We start from the raw sequence: 13,200 nt of genomic DNA on the forward strand, positions 1-13,200 counted from the left end.
CCAATTCTCACATCCCAATATTCAAATCAACTCAGCTCTACAAGTCTAAACAAACACAGCTCAACAACACCATGTCTGCAAGATCGTCCACCGCCCTCTTCCGCACCGCCCTCCGCCCAACCTTTGCCTCTCGCTCTCTCGTTGCCCCTTTCAGCACCACCGTTTCGGCCCGGGCCACCACGTACGGCCACAAGGACGACCTCGGCGGTCCCGGCGGACAACAGCAGCCGCCGCGGAATCCGGGCGGCCCCGAAGCTCTTAAGCGTAACTGGTGCGTTCTCAATGCATTTTATAAAAGACATGGGATTGTTGTGGAGTTGTAACTAACATGGGGATAGGTTGGCCATTGGCGGTGCTGCTCTCGCCGTCCTTATTGGCTACAACTTCTTCGCCAAAGACCCCGAGGAGGCGAGGAGGCAGCGTGACAAGACTCTTGGCGAGATGAGTGGGAGGACAAAGACGGAGATGGGAGGCTTTCGACATGACTGAGAGGGAAGTCTGTCTGCTGTGCCCGGGACTGTCAAAATGAAAGTCATCGGAACAAAAAAGGGAAAGAAAAAAAGAAGAAAACATGATACTTTTTGGCTGTGTAAGAGTAATGACGGGGATGGGAATCATCAAAGTGTATAATGGATATCGAATTACTATCTATACGAAAACAAAATAAACATCATTCAAGTCTAGTAAGCTCCCATCTTCCCAATCTGAAGCTTCAAAGGGTATCTCACATCCCGTCTCCAAGATGCACACACACATATCTATTATATACTAGTTAGTCTTCGGTGTCGCCTCCGCCGCAGCAGCCACCGTCTCCGGGCTCTTCTTCTTCCCCTTCTCCTTCTGCAGCAAGTAATCACCTCCCTTAACCGCACTATAAAATCCCCTCAATCCCGCCAACGGCCAAAGGTCCCAAAATGCGGCGCTACTTCTTGTCTTCCACGTTGCGTTTCTCGCCCTCTCTTCGCCCTCCACATCAACCTTGACCTTGTCGTACACGCTCGGCAGATACTCAGCCTTGTACTTCTTTCTAAGCGCATCATACGACGTCCTATCATAGTGTAACCAGAATTCTTCCTCGGTATAATATGCATGAGCGTACAGCCACTTCTTGCCATTCAACTCCTGCACTTTGCGTTCCAGAGCGCGGTTCTTTTCGATGACTTGTCGGCGATTGCCCTTGACACCGCCCCAGACACCAAAATTCATCAAATCTGGAACATCCGGCTTCGCAAACTCAGAGTGCAAGCCGTGGCCTGAATCTGGGTCGTCGCGGCGGATGCGCAAGGGGCAGATCCAGAGAGGGTAAATGTGCAGCTCCTTGTCGAGCCAGTCTTGGAACTCAACAACCTTGTCGTATGGAACGCCAACATCCTGGACCATGTAGTAATCTGCAAGACCGCTCTTGTGCACAGCACGATACATGACGCGAGCGTGCATGAAGGAATCCAAAAGGTACCTGGTGATCCTGTTGAAGGGCGTGATGAAGTATCGGTAAGCGTACACGGCGGTCCAGAAGCCGCCGCGGTCGTACCGGAAGAGATAATCTTCCAAGGGGACAAAGTCTGTGACGAGCATTTCCTTCACATTGCCCAACCCCGTCGTCTTTAGCCGCTCCACGACGTCCTTGGCCCGAGTGTAGAACCAGGGGTCGCTGCGGCCGAGAAAGCCAACCGGCTTCGTTCCCGTTGGCAGTCCATCCGTCAGTCTTCCCGTACAAACAACGGCCGTATCCATCGAGAACACAATGGCGTCGACATAGTCGTTTTCCGGCACATCACAAGCCTTTTGAACCCGCTTCAGCATGGCTGCTGGTCCCGACGCAAGCGAATACTCCAGCTGCACATACTTCTTGGCCTCCTTCAGCTGCACCTCCAGCAGCGTCACCACGCCCAGCGTCCCAAACGCCGATGCCGCGCCCCAGAACAGGTCCTGCCTCTCCGTCTTGGACGCCCGCACCACTTCGCCGTCCGGCAGCACAATCTCAATCCAGTTGATATTGGCGTCAAACGCGCCATATCGGAACGAGCTGCTCTCGCCCGAAGTCCCCGAAAAGCCCCCTCCCACCGTAATTCCCGGCAGCTCCATCACCACGGGCGGCACCAGCCCATGGTGCAGCGTCTCGCTGACGAGAAGATCCATCGGCACGTTCGGCTCCACGACGGCCGTCTTGGCCGTGGCATCAACAGCGAGGACGTGGTTCAGCTGGCTGGTGTCGATTGTGTTTTCCGAGCTGCGGTGGGAGCGACGCGTGCTGTTGGTGGCGCCATGGTAGATGCGAAACGGCTTCTGCAGCTGATGGAAGTGCTTGACGCGTGAAGATATGGATGAGACGACTGCATCGTGAGCCTCCATGGTGGTGACGTCAGAGGTCTGCTCCAATTGAACGCTCTTTCTATAGATTAATCGATAATTGATGTGTGCATACGAAAACAAACGCTTCAATTGACAAAAATCCAGCAGCGCCAAAACCAATTGATGCGATGGGGAAAAGATGCATGAGTGAGAAGAGATCGGCGAAGCATCCGACGTTGGGTGATGTTTGGAAATTGCTGCTTACGTTAGTACCGAGCTCAGCCACATGCAGCGGTTTGCGCATAAAGAGTCTAATGGCCTTGGCGATAGGGCGATAACAACAGAAGGGAGCATATTTGGGGGCTTCAAACAAACAAGAGAGGCTTTTAGTAAAATGTCAAATGAATTGAACGAGAAATGCGGATAATCTTGTCTCAATGACTGAACATCTCAGCCCTCAATCTTCAACAATTGCATGTCACTGCGCTGAGAAAGCACCTCGGTTCAAGCCATGATACGCAGATTCTGGCAGCAACGAGTTCTTATAAACAAAATACGCCTTATTAATTCCCACTTTTATATACCACGCCTTATGAATAAATTACACTTCTAATTCCTCTTGTCCCTCTTGTACTTGCCCACCTGTTTCGGCTGGCTACCATACGACCTCCTCGCCTGCACCTTGTCCCGCCCCATGCTCGCTCCCAGCTGGATATCCACTCGCGGGGGTGTAGGGAAACCAAAGCTCTTTGCAATCTTAACCAGGTCCAGCTTCTGCACGTCGTAGACGGATCGCAGGCTGTGGCTGGCGTAGGCGTGGAGGTAGGCCTTGAAGGCCTCCTTGGCGCTCTGCTGCAGATAGTAGTTCTTTCCGATGAGCTTCTCGAGCTGCGACTGGACATTGATAATCTTCTTCCGCGGGAACTCGAATTCGACAACGGGGACGCGAGCGGCCTTGAGGTAAGACAGGAAACCGACTTCATTGGGCTATTTGGATATGTTAGTGGCCAAGGAGCAAGTAACACAACTATGATGATGGAGATTGAGCTTACCTGAAGGAAAAGCAGACTTCGTCCCTTGGCATCGGTACCTCGGGCAGTTCGTCCGACTCGGTGAATGTAGTCACGAGTGTTGTCCGGAGGGTCAAACTGGACGATGAAGTCGACGGCGGGAATCTAGAAAAGTTTTTACCAGTCAGTTTTACGACAACTTCTTGTGGCTTTCCAGTGGCAACAGAATACTCACATCCAAACCACGAGCAGCAACATCAGTGCAGATAAGGATACCGTGTGGCGCGTTGCTAAACTCGAAGAATGTGTTGGTTCGCTTCTGCTGCTTCTGCTTGCCGTGAAGGTCCAGCACCGGGCAATCAATGTAGTTCAAGAGCTCGGAGTAGTATTTAACAGAGTTACAGCTGCTGAAGAAGACAATGACCTTCTTCTTCTTGGCCTGCATTTTCCGGAGGAAGGAGAATAGTAGTAGGAATCGCTCGTCGCCCTCGCACAGGACGTAGCCCTGCTCCAGGCCGTCGACTGTGCTGTGTTGCTTCTCCTCATCGACATTGATATATAACGGGCCGGGTCGCAGAGAGATTCTGGCCAAATCCTCTATACAATCACAATTCAGTCAGCCACTAATTCCACATTATTTGATCAGGTCGGCTCAGATAAGAAAAAACACTCACCAACTTTGGTTGTCTGTGTCGCAGAAAAGAGCATAGTCTGTCGGTCATCGTTTGACAGCACCTTGACAATCTGTCTCATTTCGTCTTCGAAACCAACTTCCAGAATACGATCGGCCTCGTCAATGATGAGAGACTTGAGGTTCTTGAAAACGAATTGGGTGTTGAGAAGGTGATCGAGCAGTCGGCCGGGAGTAGCAATCAACAGGTTGACGCCCTTGGTCAACTTTTCGACCTCTGCTCTTCGGTTGGCTCCTCCAATGACGATACCATACGTCTGTGAGTGGTGCTTCATCAGCTCGCGCGCAACGCCGAAAATCTGGAGCGCAAGCTCTCGGGTGGGAGACACGACGATGACGCCGGTGCCGTTTCGGGGCTTGAATCGCAGAGAACTGAGGATTTCGATGGCGGGAATCAAGAAGGCAAGCGTCTTTCCGGATCCAGTCTTTGCTGCACCGAGCACGTCCTTGCCGGCGAGAAGAGGTGGGATGGCCTGTTTAGAAAGCAGTGTCAGTAAACCAATGAATCCAGATGCCGTGGAGGCCAGGAATTTGAAAGAGGAGGACGAACGCTGCGCTGGATGCTAGTCATCTTTGTGAAGCCCATCTCTTGAATCGCCCTCATGGTCTTTTCGGATAATTTGAGATCTTCAAACTTGTCAGACTCGGCCAGGGTCGACAGTATCGGCGCAGAGTTGGCGGGAATGACATCGCCATCGGTGTCTTTGGCGGCAGGTTTGTCTTCTAGATCGGATCCTTCGCCAGCATCTGATTCTCCACCGTCATTGTCGTTTTCCTGCTCGAGGTTTGAGACCGCATCTTCATATCTCGACTCTTCTTCCTCTGATACTTCTTCTTCGTCTTCCTTGGGCTCGGCCGGGGTGGGGTTCTTCAGCTTCTTTGACTTTTTGGAGCTGTCGGTAGCGGCATCGGTCTGGTTGCGCTTGCGCTTGTTGTTCAATGTAGCGCCAGCCATGATTGACGATGTGGTTTATGGGTATTTTGGTGAAGGCTTGTTTGTAATGCAGCAGAAATATTTCGCCAGCAATCAGGAACCGATAAGAAAAAAAAAGTTGGTCTGCGATTTGCAAAAAAGCGGGTCTACATTAGAAGTGGGGGTTGCGCCACAGGCATCTGCCATGATCAACTGAGCTAAGAATTCACCAGCCACAGGTACGTACTCCTTTGTTCGTGCCACCCACACACCACACGTTGTGTTTGACGATAGTATCGTTCTAATTGCAGCAAAGAGAAGCAGTCTCGTCTCGTCAGCCGTCAATGGATATAAGAATTATTTATCTTAGCTCGTGTTTCTTTTTTGCACATGTTATTTGTATTATAAATGTCCTAATCGACAAAAAGCAGAACATGGCATCACGCATTAGCGTTCATCTTATACTCACTTACAAATGGCTCTTCGCCGTCAAATACGTCCCTCCCAGCTTCAGCATGTCAACTGCCTCCTGCACCATCTCGGCAACAATTTCTCCCGCGGGCTGAATTTTATCAATAGCTCCCGCAACCTGCCCCATCAAATGCGGAATGTCAATGTCCCGGCCCTCGTCCAGATCATTCTCCATCGGAATCACTCCCTTCTCAACCAACTTCTTGATCTCGCCCGGCCGGTCATGCCAGCTCTGGATATAGCCGTTGGTCCTCATACGCAGTGGCCGGCCCGTAATCACCAGCGTTCGCTCCGTGCCTTCAAAGCCGCACGTCACCACCGCCTTCTTGGCCTCCTCGCTGCAGCCAGCTTCGTCTGAAGCGAGGAATCGCGTGCCCACCCACACGGCCACGGCGCCCTGCATCAGCGAACTGGCCAGGCCCCGTCCATTGCAGATGCCTCCCGCAGCGACGACAAGAGCTGGCGAGCCCTTCAGCATGGGCGGCTTGTATCGTCGTGCCACGTCAACTACCGCTGGAATCAGGACTGAATTGGCCACGTCGCCGGTGTGGCCACCTCCTTCGCCACCCTGAGCACACACAATATCGACGCCCAGATCCAGAGCCTTGACCGCGTGCTTCGGATGGCCGACCATGTTCATCACCAGGATGTCATTCTTGTGAAGCTTCTCCAGGACGTGTTTCGGCGGCACGCCCACCGCGCAGACAAACAGCTTTGCGCCGCTGTCGATGGTGATGTCAATCAGCTCATCCAGCTTCCCGTGTGTGTAGTCGTGGTTGGTCTTGCGCGCATTGCCCCCCAGCTGTGGCAGCGCCAGGTCCACGCCGAAAGGGAGGTCCGGACTCTTCAAATTCGCCTTGAGCTCGGCAATGATCTCGCGGAGCTGGTCCGGCGTGTACATAAAGCCGCCGATGACGCCCAGACCGCCAGCGTTGGAGACGGCGGCGGCAAGGCGGCCTCCAGAAGTGCGGGCCATGCCAGCAAGGATAACAGGATGCTGAATCCCCAGCAGGGTGGTGATGGGAGTGGTGATGGGTCCGGTGGGCGCCATGGTTGTGGTTGGTGATGGAGATGGTGTATAGAGGCCGAGTACAAGTGGTGTATCTGCTGCTATGGGAGGGCAAGCATGGGACTAAATCAGACCGAGCGGCCAGCCAATTGCTAGAAATAATCAAGACCGCCAACAGTGAGACAAGATTGCAGCGAGTGGATGAAGGTGAAGAAAAACATTCGACAGCAAGAAGGAGCTGAACCCTGAGCAAACCCCCGTCCAGCCATCGGCAGCAATTGCACGCCTCCGTGCCTATTCTCCGGGGCTTTGGCGTAGCACGCGCTGCGACAGGCACCCAAAGCGGCAGCGGCTACGGCACCAGCCGCTTTGCGGGGAAGCGATCGATGCCGAGGCATCACGAATCGGCATCAAGTGGAAACTCCACGGAGTCAGGGTGCTGCTAATACTCCGAAAGCACGTGTAAAATAATATTCGAGACTTTCAAGTCATCTAGACCAATATGGGAAATATAGTAGAATACAGGACAGGACAGAGTCTGATTACGCCGCCTATTCTGTGATAGATACTGCATCTACATCGTGGAAACTCGAACCCGAAAGCTTGTCGAGATACAGACAAGCGTTTCGCGAAGCACTCCAAAGACAGCGCAATTACATCACCAAGAGGACACAAATATAAATAAATTGTGATTCGTTTCTCATTCATTCATAATATTCGTCAGACCATATTTGTTGCCCTCTGCCCGCGTTGTTCCATTACACGCTAGCAGGTTGCTGGTAGAAATCTTAAGCACGTCCTGCCCAAGGAATAATCAGTGACATCTAGGTACCCCATGTCAGTAGTACAATATATATGTCCAAGACTAAACATGTCCGAGGCATACAATCTCCTATAGAGCCACCGCGATGCTCAATAACTCATTCAAAATGCGGCAGCCGCGCAGGTATAAAGCCGCTCTTGACAGGGGGTGTTACCCTATCTTTGGCCTGAGCCTCTAAATCATGTCCGGATATCCCGGAATCGCGAAGAGCACCTTCATCGTCACCTTCATCATCATCGCTCTCACCATCGTCTTCCAAGTGAATCTCATGTGGCTCTTCTTCTGGTTTATACTCGTCGTCTCCCACATCCGCCAGCTTCGGTTCTGCTTCTGTTTGCAGCCCTCGCTCCAGCGCCAATTGGGCTGCAGCCTCTTTCTTCTTTGCCAATTCTTCGTCTTCTTCCCTTCCTAGGCGTTCTTCTTCTAGTTCGAGGTCTCTGAGTGATGGCAAGGGCTGAGCACTCTGTGCCGAGTCTTGAGGTACTGCTCCAAATATGGCGAGGCCAAGGCCCAAAGATTCTCTGGATCCAACCGAGCCAAGGGTCGTTCTAGATACTGTTCTAGAGACGGTATGCGCCGGCCGCTTGCCTTTACTACTCGGCGTTCTTCCGCTCTTGCTGCTCCTGTCATCCTTTCTAATCATGTCATAGGTCACATCGTCATCAAGTGCTATTGCATCTTCTTCTCCTTCACCGTCGCTGGGAAACAAATCACCACGAGAACGATAAGAGTCTGATGTTGCGCCCGATCCCGTTGTACCGCTCCGCTTCCTGGACTGTGACGGTTGTAGGAATTCTCCATGGTCCGAATCGTCTTCCGCTCCCAGCAGCGGCTGCGTCTCGGTATATTCGTGTTTTCTGGCACCAGGGTGCTCTTGCAAATCCGCCGCACTAGGTTTGTATCGCAAGGTGCCGCCCATCTTCCAAGGGAGCTTGCTCAAGAAGCCAATCGGCTGGGTGCTGGGGATAATGGTGGGATCCTGCTCGCTGTTTTTTCTTCTGGCCCCTCTTGTTCCGTAGCTCATGCCTCGCTTTCGACGTGGCTGGTGGTCAACCGTCTCGGGTCTCCTCTGACTGCCAGAGCCAGCCAAGAGACGATCCCAGTCTTCCCCTCCCCAGTTGCCCAGCAGCCCGCCGCTCTCCTCCTCGCGATCCCAGTCATCGTAGAAATTAAAGCTGTATTCTGCTCTCTCGCGAGCGCGCTCGCGCTGCCGTCGAATGCGCTCTTCGGCATCGCCCAGGCAAACCGCCGTGCACTGCTCAACGGCGCCTCGTATCGACCCCAGGCACGGATTGATGTAATGATGCTGAAACGTCCAGATGCCGGCGGCGGCATTCTCAGTCACGGCCTCTGCATCGTGTGTGATCTGGTTCCAGCGCTGACGCAGGCGCGGATCCTCGAGAAAAGCCATTGCTGGTGGCTGGTCGGCTGGGTTGCTGGGTGTTGTTGGTTTGCTGCTGCGCGAAGGCGTACCCAACTGGTGACGTCGCAGACATCCAATGGAACAGCAGATGAGAATAGCGGGCAGCTCAGTGTGCCATCTCTTACAGGCTATTGCTCATAAGGCTCGGCGACCTGCAATCTGCTGCGCGCGCTCGGCGAAATAGCAAAAACCGGACGGTGCTCTGATTCCTGTTGAGGGTTGCGACAATGCAGACGGAGCCCTTCGGTGTTTATGATGAATTAGCCTGAACCGACGCATTGATGAAACAGCATCAACAATAAGGCGGTGGCACGTGCAGGCATCTCAGACAGCGGCTCGAGCTTATGTAACGCCATCCGGCCAAAGCTTCTTTAGGCTCTGCGCTATAGCTTTACGCTATAACTCGGTACTAATGCATAGAACATTCCGCTGTGTCCGTCTCATTTGATCTCTGGAGACTCGAGGCGAATTGCCTGAGCACAGATTGGACGCCACTTTCGTTCACTTTCTGGGGTGCATACGCGAAACTTACGAGACTCGGCTACAAAGCCTATTCTTTTGTTGAGAAGATTAAAATATCGACGCTGTTGGCAGAATCCTATTTTTTATTTTTTTTTATTTTCACAACATTTTTTTATTATATAGTAATAATACTGAGTAAACTTAACAGGAAAACCACTTTATTAAATGTTTAATAGTGTTAATAGTGATTAGTATGAATAAAAATAGTATAACATGTACGGCAAAAGACTTGGGAATGTGTTTAAATATGTTGGTTTAATCTGGGGAATAATTTTTTGCGCGTGTATCCTCAACAGCAGCAAAATAACCCCCCTCTGTGATACTACTAGGATTTGACCAATCTTGACAACGCAGAAAGAGCCTTTATCAAAACCGTCATTCGTCGTATGTAGCACTATACTTAAAAGCCTTTACGCGGGCTTTATAAAGAAATTTGCGATATACTGGTTGATACTGAGACTGTATCTGAAGTCTGTGATACGCATATTCCTCTAGGTTAGATGAAAACCCAACCGAGGGCGACACCAGCTACGGTGCCTCGGCAACTGATCTAGCATGTCTGCAAAAGCGCATACTGCGGATACTGCCAAAATAAATACCGGATCTATTAAGCTAAAACTTTGCTAGCCGAGTTTATGGGTGTTGTCTGTCAGGGTAGATTGGTTTTTATCGTAGAACCAATATTCCAATATTGTATGCAAAGCAAGTAGGATTTGTTGAATATAGCAGAGAGGTTTGAGGAGGAAAAAAAAAAAAAAAAAACTTCCTCAATCATAAAGAAGGAAATAAAAGCAAGTAAGTATCAAGTGATGTAAAGATATATATACTAATAAGTTGCGATAATATATATATATATATATATATATATATATATATAATAAGGTATTTAATTGGCTTCCTTGCAACTAGAGAGAAATGCCTTTGTTTCATTTCTGTTACTTTCACTGAATGGACTTAGTATTGATGATATTTTACTTCTTTCAATATATTATCTTTCATAAATTATTCTCCGTAGCTCACGCTGGCTCCATCTATGCAACTAACAATAATTATTTATACAAAAATCCTCCCATCATCGAAGGGCTCTTCATGGAGCACGGCACATTCTTCCATTGTTCGCGACCGTCCAAGCCTCACTGCCCACAAGGCGGTTGCCCCAGAAGAGAGAGTTGGGATCATACTTCTTCTTGATGGAAAGAAGAGTGTTATAGTTGGAGCCGAAGAATTCCTGCTGGAAGTTGGGCTGCTGGAAATCACCCTCGTTCATGTAGATGCCGCTGCCCGGGGTCACGGCCTCAAGCTGGGGCATATACTCGTGAGTAATGGTGTTCTGGTCCGCGACCATCTGTGACCAAGGGGCCGTGTTGTTCCAGGGGGTGCCAATCTGCAGATGGATCGTGGTGTTTCGCCATGCGGGCAGGACTGCGTTGTTGACGCCGGCGGGGCGAGCGTAGTTTGCGGAACTGCCGGCCATCACGACACCCTGGGCGGTGAGGTTCTGGATGACAGCCTGGAGACCATCGTTGTTGTTGACGAGGACGCTGCGGGGGATCAGCCTGCTGCCGTAGTTGAAGTCGCCGACATCGAGGCTTCCATAGGGGAGAGGGCCCATGTAGGTGCTGTAGTGGTCAAAGTATGAAAGCTCGGTGTACTTGATGGTTGCGGGAACTCCGAGCTCAGAGAGCAATGCGGTGAAAGGAGCGAGAACAGTGTTCTCAACGAAGTCGGCGGTAGAGTTCCAGACGGTAATCGGCTTGACCTCGAGGATCTGGTTGTTCATGAGGTAAACCACCATGGCACCCTGATCGATCATGGTAGGAATCATGGCATAGAACTCGGAAATGACTCTGTTGAAGTTTTCCTGGGTGGTGGAGGCGGCAAAGATGTCAATCTGAGCGCCACCGACGATAGCCTCGGGATGAGCCCTGACCGTCATGGAAGTGACGACACCGAAGCCGGGGCCGCCTCCACTCAGAGCCCAGTACAGGTCGCTGTTCTGGGAAGGAGAAGCAGTAAGGACAGTGCCAGCAGCAGTGACAACCTCGAACTCAAGAGTCTGATCGGCGGCGAGACCAAACTGGGTGCTGAGAGCAGAGTGGCCGCCGCCCTGGGTGAAGCCTCCAGCGACGCCGACGGTTGGGCATTCGCCAGTGACGGCGACAAATCCCTGGGCGTGGGCAGCCTCGAGGATTTCAAAGCCTTGGATTCCGGCGCCGACCTTGATGGCAGCGCCAGAGTAGCCTGCGCTTGAATAGTTCTTGATGACGGAGACAGACTTTAGGTTATGGGTCCAGATGCCCAGGGCGCCAGCACCGGTAGAGCGGCCAAAGAAGCTAGATGGAGAGAAGAAAGGTTATCAGACGATGCTTCCTGAGGGACGATGCTATAAGTAAACAAAACAAAAGTGAGGTCGGCATACTCATGGCCAGTGTTGCGAACAACGACGCGGATGTTGTTCTTGGTTGCGAACGCCAGGGCGGCGGACACATCAGCGGTGCATGAGACGTTGACGGCATAGCTGACGTAGTTGCCCAGGAGGCAGGGCTGAGACTCGGGGGTGAAGGCATCGCAGCTCTGGTTGGCGAAGAAGGGCTGCATAACCGACGACGACGTCACGTAGCTATATTATCACATTCCTATTAAATCCCCATTCGTTGCGCAAGAGGTGCTGGAAACGAGGCATGTACGAACTGTGTTTGCGGCAGCTCCCAGTTGGCTTGCAGATTCGCACAAACGGCCTGGTTGTATTTCGGGTCGTGGCATGGCGTTCCGAGAGGGACGGTGGCGATGAGTCGGCCTCCGAGTGTGTTGTTCAGCGCCGCCCATGAGGCAGCGGATGGCCATCCAGGATCGCCGGGAAGATTGCGGCATGGAGGCGGCGGCGGAGGAGGAGGAGGAGGAGGAGGAGGGCGAGCAGCTGTGTCTGCGGTGGCAGTGGTGTCTGCGTTGACAGCAGCAAAGAGCGCGACCGCGGCCGCGATGGAGGCTCTCATCTTGTCTTTGTCTGTGTTTTCCTAGGCCTCGTGTGCTTTCCTAGGCGTTGCAATGGCGAGGTGAAGCTCGGGTTTGGGCAAGAAGATAGATATCACGACCAGCGTGCGCCGTTGCGGCCAGTATATACATGCAGTATTGTGGATAAAGTCTATCGCATCGTACTATCGACTATGGAGACGTTGGAGACGCGGAGATTGTATAACAGGTGAGAGTAGCATCCCGGCGTGCCGCCTGTTGTAGAATCATGCCTCGGCTGGGTGGAGTAGTGGTCTGTTCAACGGCCAAGTCCGCAACTGGACTCTTGCGACGAGAGTCTGTGCCGATACAGTAACCACATCAGCACAATCGTGCCGGACACGTGTGGCACTAGCAACGGTCACTAGCATTCCAATCCACCCATCTCATGGCGTCTTCTTATACGGAGCAATAATATCTAGATCATACTACTCGTAGTTCTATTGCCAAGATGCTGTTGCCATATCTGCTCTATTATAGTCTATATTATAGCATTCTAATTCCACGAGAACCCCTTAGCGCTGGCGAGATTGATTGCAAAGCAAAGGTCGCTTATAATTCGAACTTGTAGGCATTGGAGCTCCAAGCCTGACATGGATATCTCGGCCCAATTCCAAGCAGATGGAGGGCCTTCCTGTGTTTAGGTCTCCCTCACCTGGCAGCTTCTCCAGCAACGGCGGACGTGTACAGCAAAGCGTGCGGCGCAGCCCTCCCAGATTGGTGTCCTCAGCCGTCCTCGGACATGCACCGCTTTCAGCTACAGTAGCATCGCTCCCTGACCTGAGACCGAATTCATGCTTAGCCCGTCTTGGGGCCAAGCCCGATCTACGATAAAGGCATGCGAGCCAACCCCCTTTCCATGCAGCTTCCAGGGGCCAGGTCGGCTACACACACCCATGATGTCGGTGGTGGCACTAGCAGTGTCTACCGCCGCATGGAGCGAATGTCTGCCCTTGGTCTTTTCCCACCTGGGCTGCCAAGAGTTTAATAGCGTAGGAACTCGGCACTGGCTCAGCTGCAGCTTGAGGCTGGAAAAA

General features: G+C 52.0%; 6 protein-coding genes across 6 annotated transcripts; 1 reads left to right on the forward strand and 5 right to left on the reverse strand.

The window, feature by feature from the left end:
* On the forward strand, window positions 1-793 carry TrAFT101_008333 (uncharacterized protein). Its single transcript, XM_024903775.2, has 3 exons — window positions 1-271; window positions 339-683; window positions 743-793. Exons 1-2 carry the CDS (start codon window positions 72-74, stop codon window positions 487-489), a joined length of 351 nt encoding a protein of 116 aa, XP_024762255.1. The 5' UTR covers window positions 1-71; the 3' UTR covers window positions 490-683; window positions 743-793.
* Window positions 631-2,471, reverse strand: TrAFT101_008334 (uncharacterized protein). Its single transcript, XM_024905404.2, has one exon. The coding sequence runs from the start codon at window positions 2,350-2,352 to the stop codon at window positions 769-771; it is 1,584 nt and encodes a 527-aa protein (XP_024762254.2). The 5' UTR covers window positions 2,353-2,471; the 3' UTR covers window positions 631-768.
* Window positions 2,472-2,800: 329 nt separating this feature from the next.
* Window positions 2,801-4,998, reverse strand: HAS1 (ATP-dependent RNA helicase). The gene is made up of 5 exons (XM_024899810.2): window positions 4,544-4,998; window positions 3,977-4,466; window positions 3,538-3,899; window positions 3,345-3,467; window positions 2,801-3,279 (listed from the first exon to the last, which is right to left on the reverse strand). Exons 1-5 carry the CDS (start codon window positions 4,946-4,948, stop codon window positions 2,902-2,904), a joined length of 1,758 nt encoding a protein of 585 aa, XP_024762253.2. The 5' UTR covers window positions 4,949-4,998; the 3' UTR covers window positions 2,801-2,901.
* Window positions 4,999-5,226: 228 nt separating this feature from the next.
* TrAFT101_008336 (uncharacterized protein) lies at window positions 5,227-6,662 on the reverse strand. The gene has a single exon (XM_024907985.2). It carries the CDS (start codon window positions 6,426-6,428, stop codon window positions 5,376-5,378), a length of 1,053 nt encoding a protein of 350 aa, XP_024762252.2. The 5' UTR covers window positions 6,429-6,662; the 3' UTR covers window positions 5,227-5,375.
* A 414-nt stretch (window positions 6,663-7,076) lies between these two features.
* On the reverse strand, window positions 7,077-8,988 carry TrAFT101_008337 (uncharacterized protein). The gene has a single exon (XM_024909707.2). It carries the CDS (start codon window positions 8,618-8,620, stop codon window positions 7,307-7,309), a length of 1,314 nt encoding a protein of 437 aa, XP_024762251.2. The 5' UTR covers window positions 8,621-8,988; the 3' UTR covers window positions 7,077-7,306.
* A 1,119-nt stretch (window positions 8,989-10,107) lies between these two features.
* Window positions 10,108-12,386, reverse strand: TrAFT101_008338 (uncharacterized protein). Its single transcript, XM_024907984.2, has 3 exons — window positions 11,846-12,386; window positions 11,574-11,774; window positions 10,108-11,487 (listed from the first exon to the last, which is right to left on the reverse strand). Exons 1-3 carry the CDS (start codon window positions 12,145-12,147, stop codon window positions 10,242-10,244), a joined length of 1,749 nt encoding a protein of 582 aa, XP_024762250.1. The 5' UTR covers window positions 12,148-12,386; the 3' UTR covers window positions 10,108-10,241.
* Between the last annotated feature and the right edge of the window lie 814 nt (window positions 12,387-13,200).

Source organism: Trichoderma asperellum, chromosome 5 (genome assembly GCF_020647865.1).
Source record: "Trichoderma asperellum chromosome 5, complete sequence".
In the NCBI taxonomy this organism is placed as follows: domain Eukaryota; kingdom Fungi; phylum Ascomycota; class Sordariomycetes; order Hypocreales; family Hypocreaceae; genus Trichoderma; species Trichoderma asperellum.

Excerpts from the sequence above, each read along its gene's own strand:
- TrAFT101_008333 (XM_024903775.2), top strand. The coding sequence starts at position 72 with ATGTCTGCAAGATCGTCCACCGCCCTCTTCCGCACCGCCCTCCGCCCA. Across the intron at positions 272-338 it reads GAAGCTCTTAAGCGTAACTG|GTTGGCCATTGGCGGTGCTG; the intron begins GTGCGTTCTCAA and ends ACATGGGGATAG.
- TrAFT101_008334 (XM_024905404.2), bottom strand. The coding sequence starts at position 2,352 with ATGGAGGCTCACGATGCAGTCGTCTCATCCATATCTTCACGCGTCAAG.
- HAS1 (XM_024899810.2), bottom strand. The coding sequence starts at position 4,948 with ATGGCTGGCGCTACATTGAACAACAAGCGCAAGCGCAACCAGACCGAT. Across the intron at positions 4,467-4,543 it reads TGACTAGCATCCAGCGCAGC|GCCATCCCACCTCTTCTCGC; the intron begins GTTCGTCCTCCT and ends CTTTCTAAACAG. Across the intron at positions 3,468-3,537 it reads TTGCTGCTCGTGGTTTGGAT|ATTCCCGCCGTCGACTTCAT; the intron begins GTGAGTATTCTG and ends AAACTTTTCTAG.
- TrAFT101_008336 (XM_024907985.2), bottom strand. The coding sequence starts at position 6,428 with ATGGCGCCCACCGGACCCATCACCACTCCCATCACCACCCTGCTGGGG.
- TrAFT101_008337 (XM_024909707.2), bottom strand. The coding sequence starts at position 8,620 with ATGGCTTTTCTCGAGGATCCGCGCCTGCGTCAGCGCTGGAACCAGATC.
- TrAFT101_008338 (XM_024907984.2), bottom strand. The coding sequence starts at position 12,147 with ATGAGAGCCTCCATCGCGGCCGCGGTCGCGCTCTTTGCTGCTGTCAAC. Across the intron at positions 11,775-11,845 it reads TGGGAGCTGCCGCAAACACA|CTACGTGACGTCGTCGTCGG; the intron begins GTTCGTACATGC and ends GTGATAATATAG. Across the intron at positions 11,488-11,573 it reads GTTCGCAACACTGGCCATGA|CTTCTTTGGCCGCTCTACCG; the intron begins GTATGCCGACCT and ends CTCTCCATCTAG.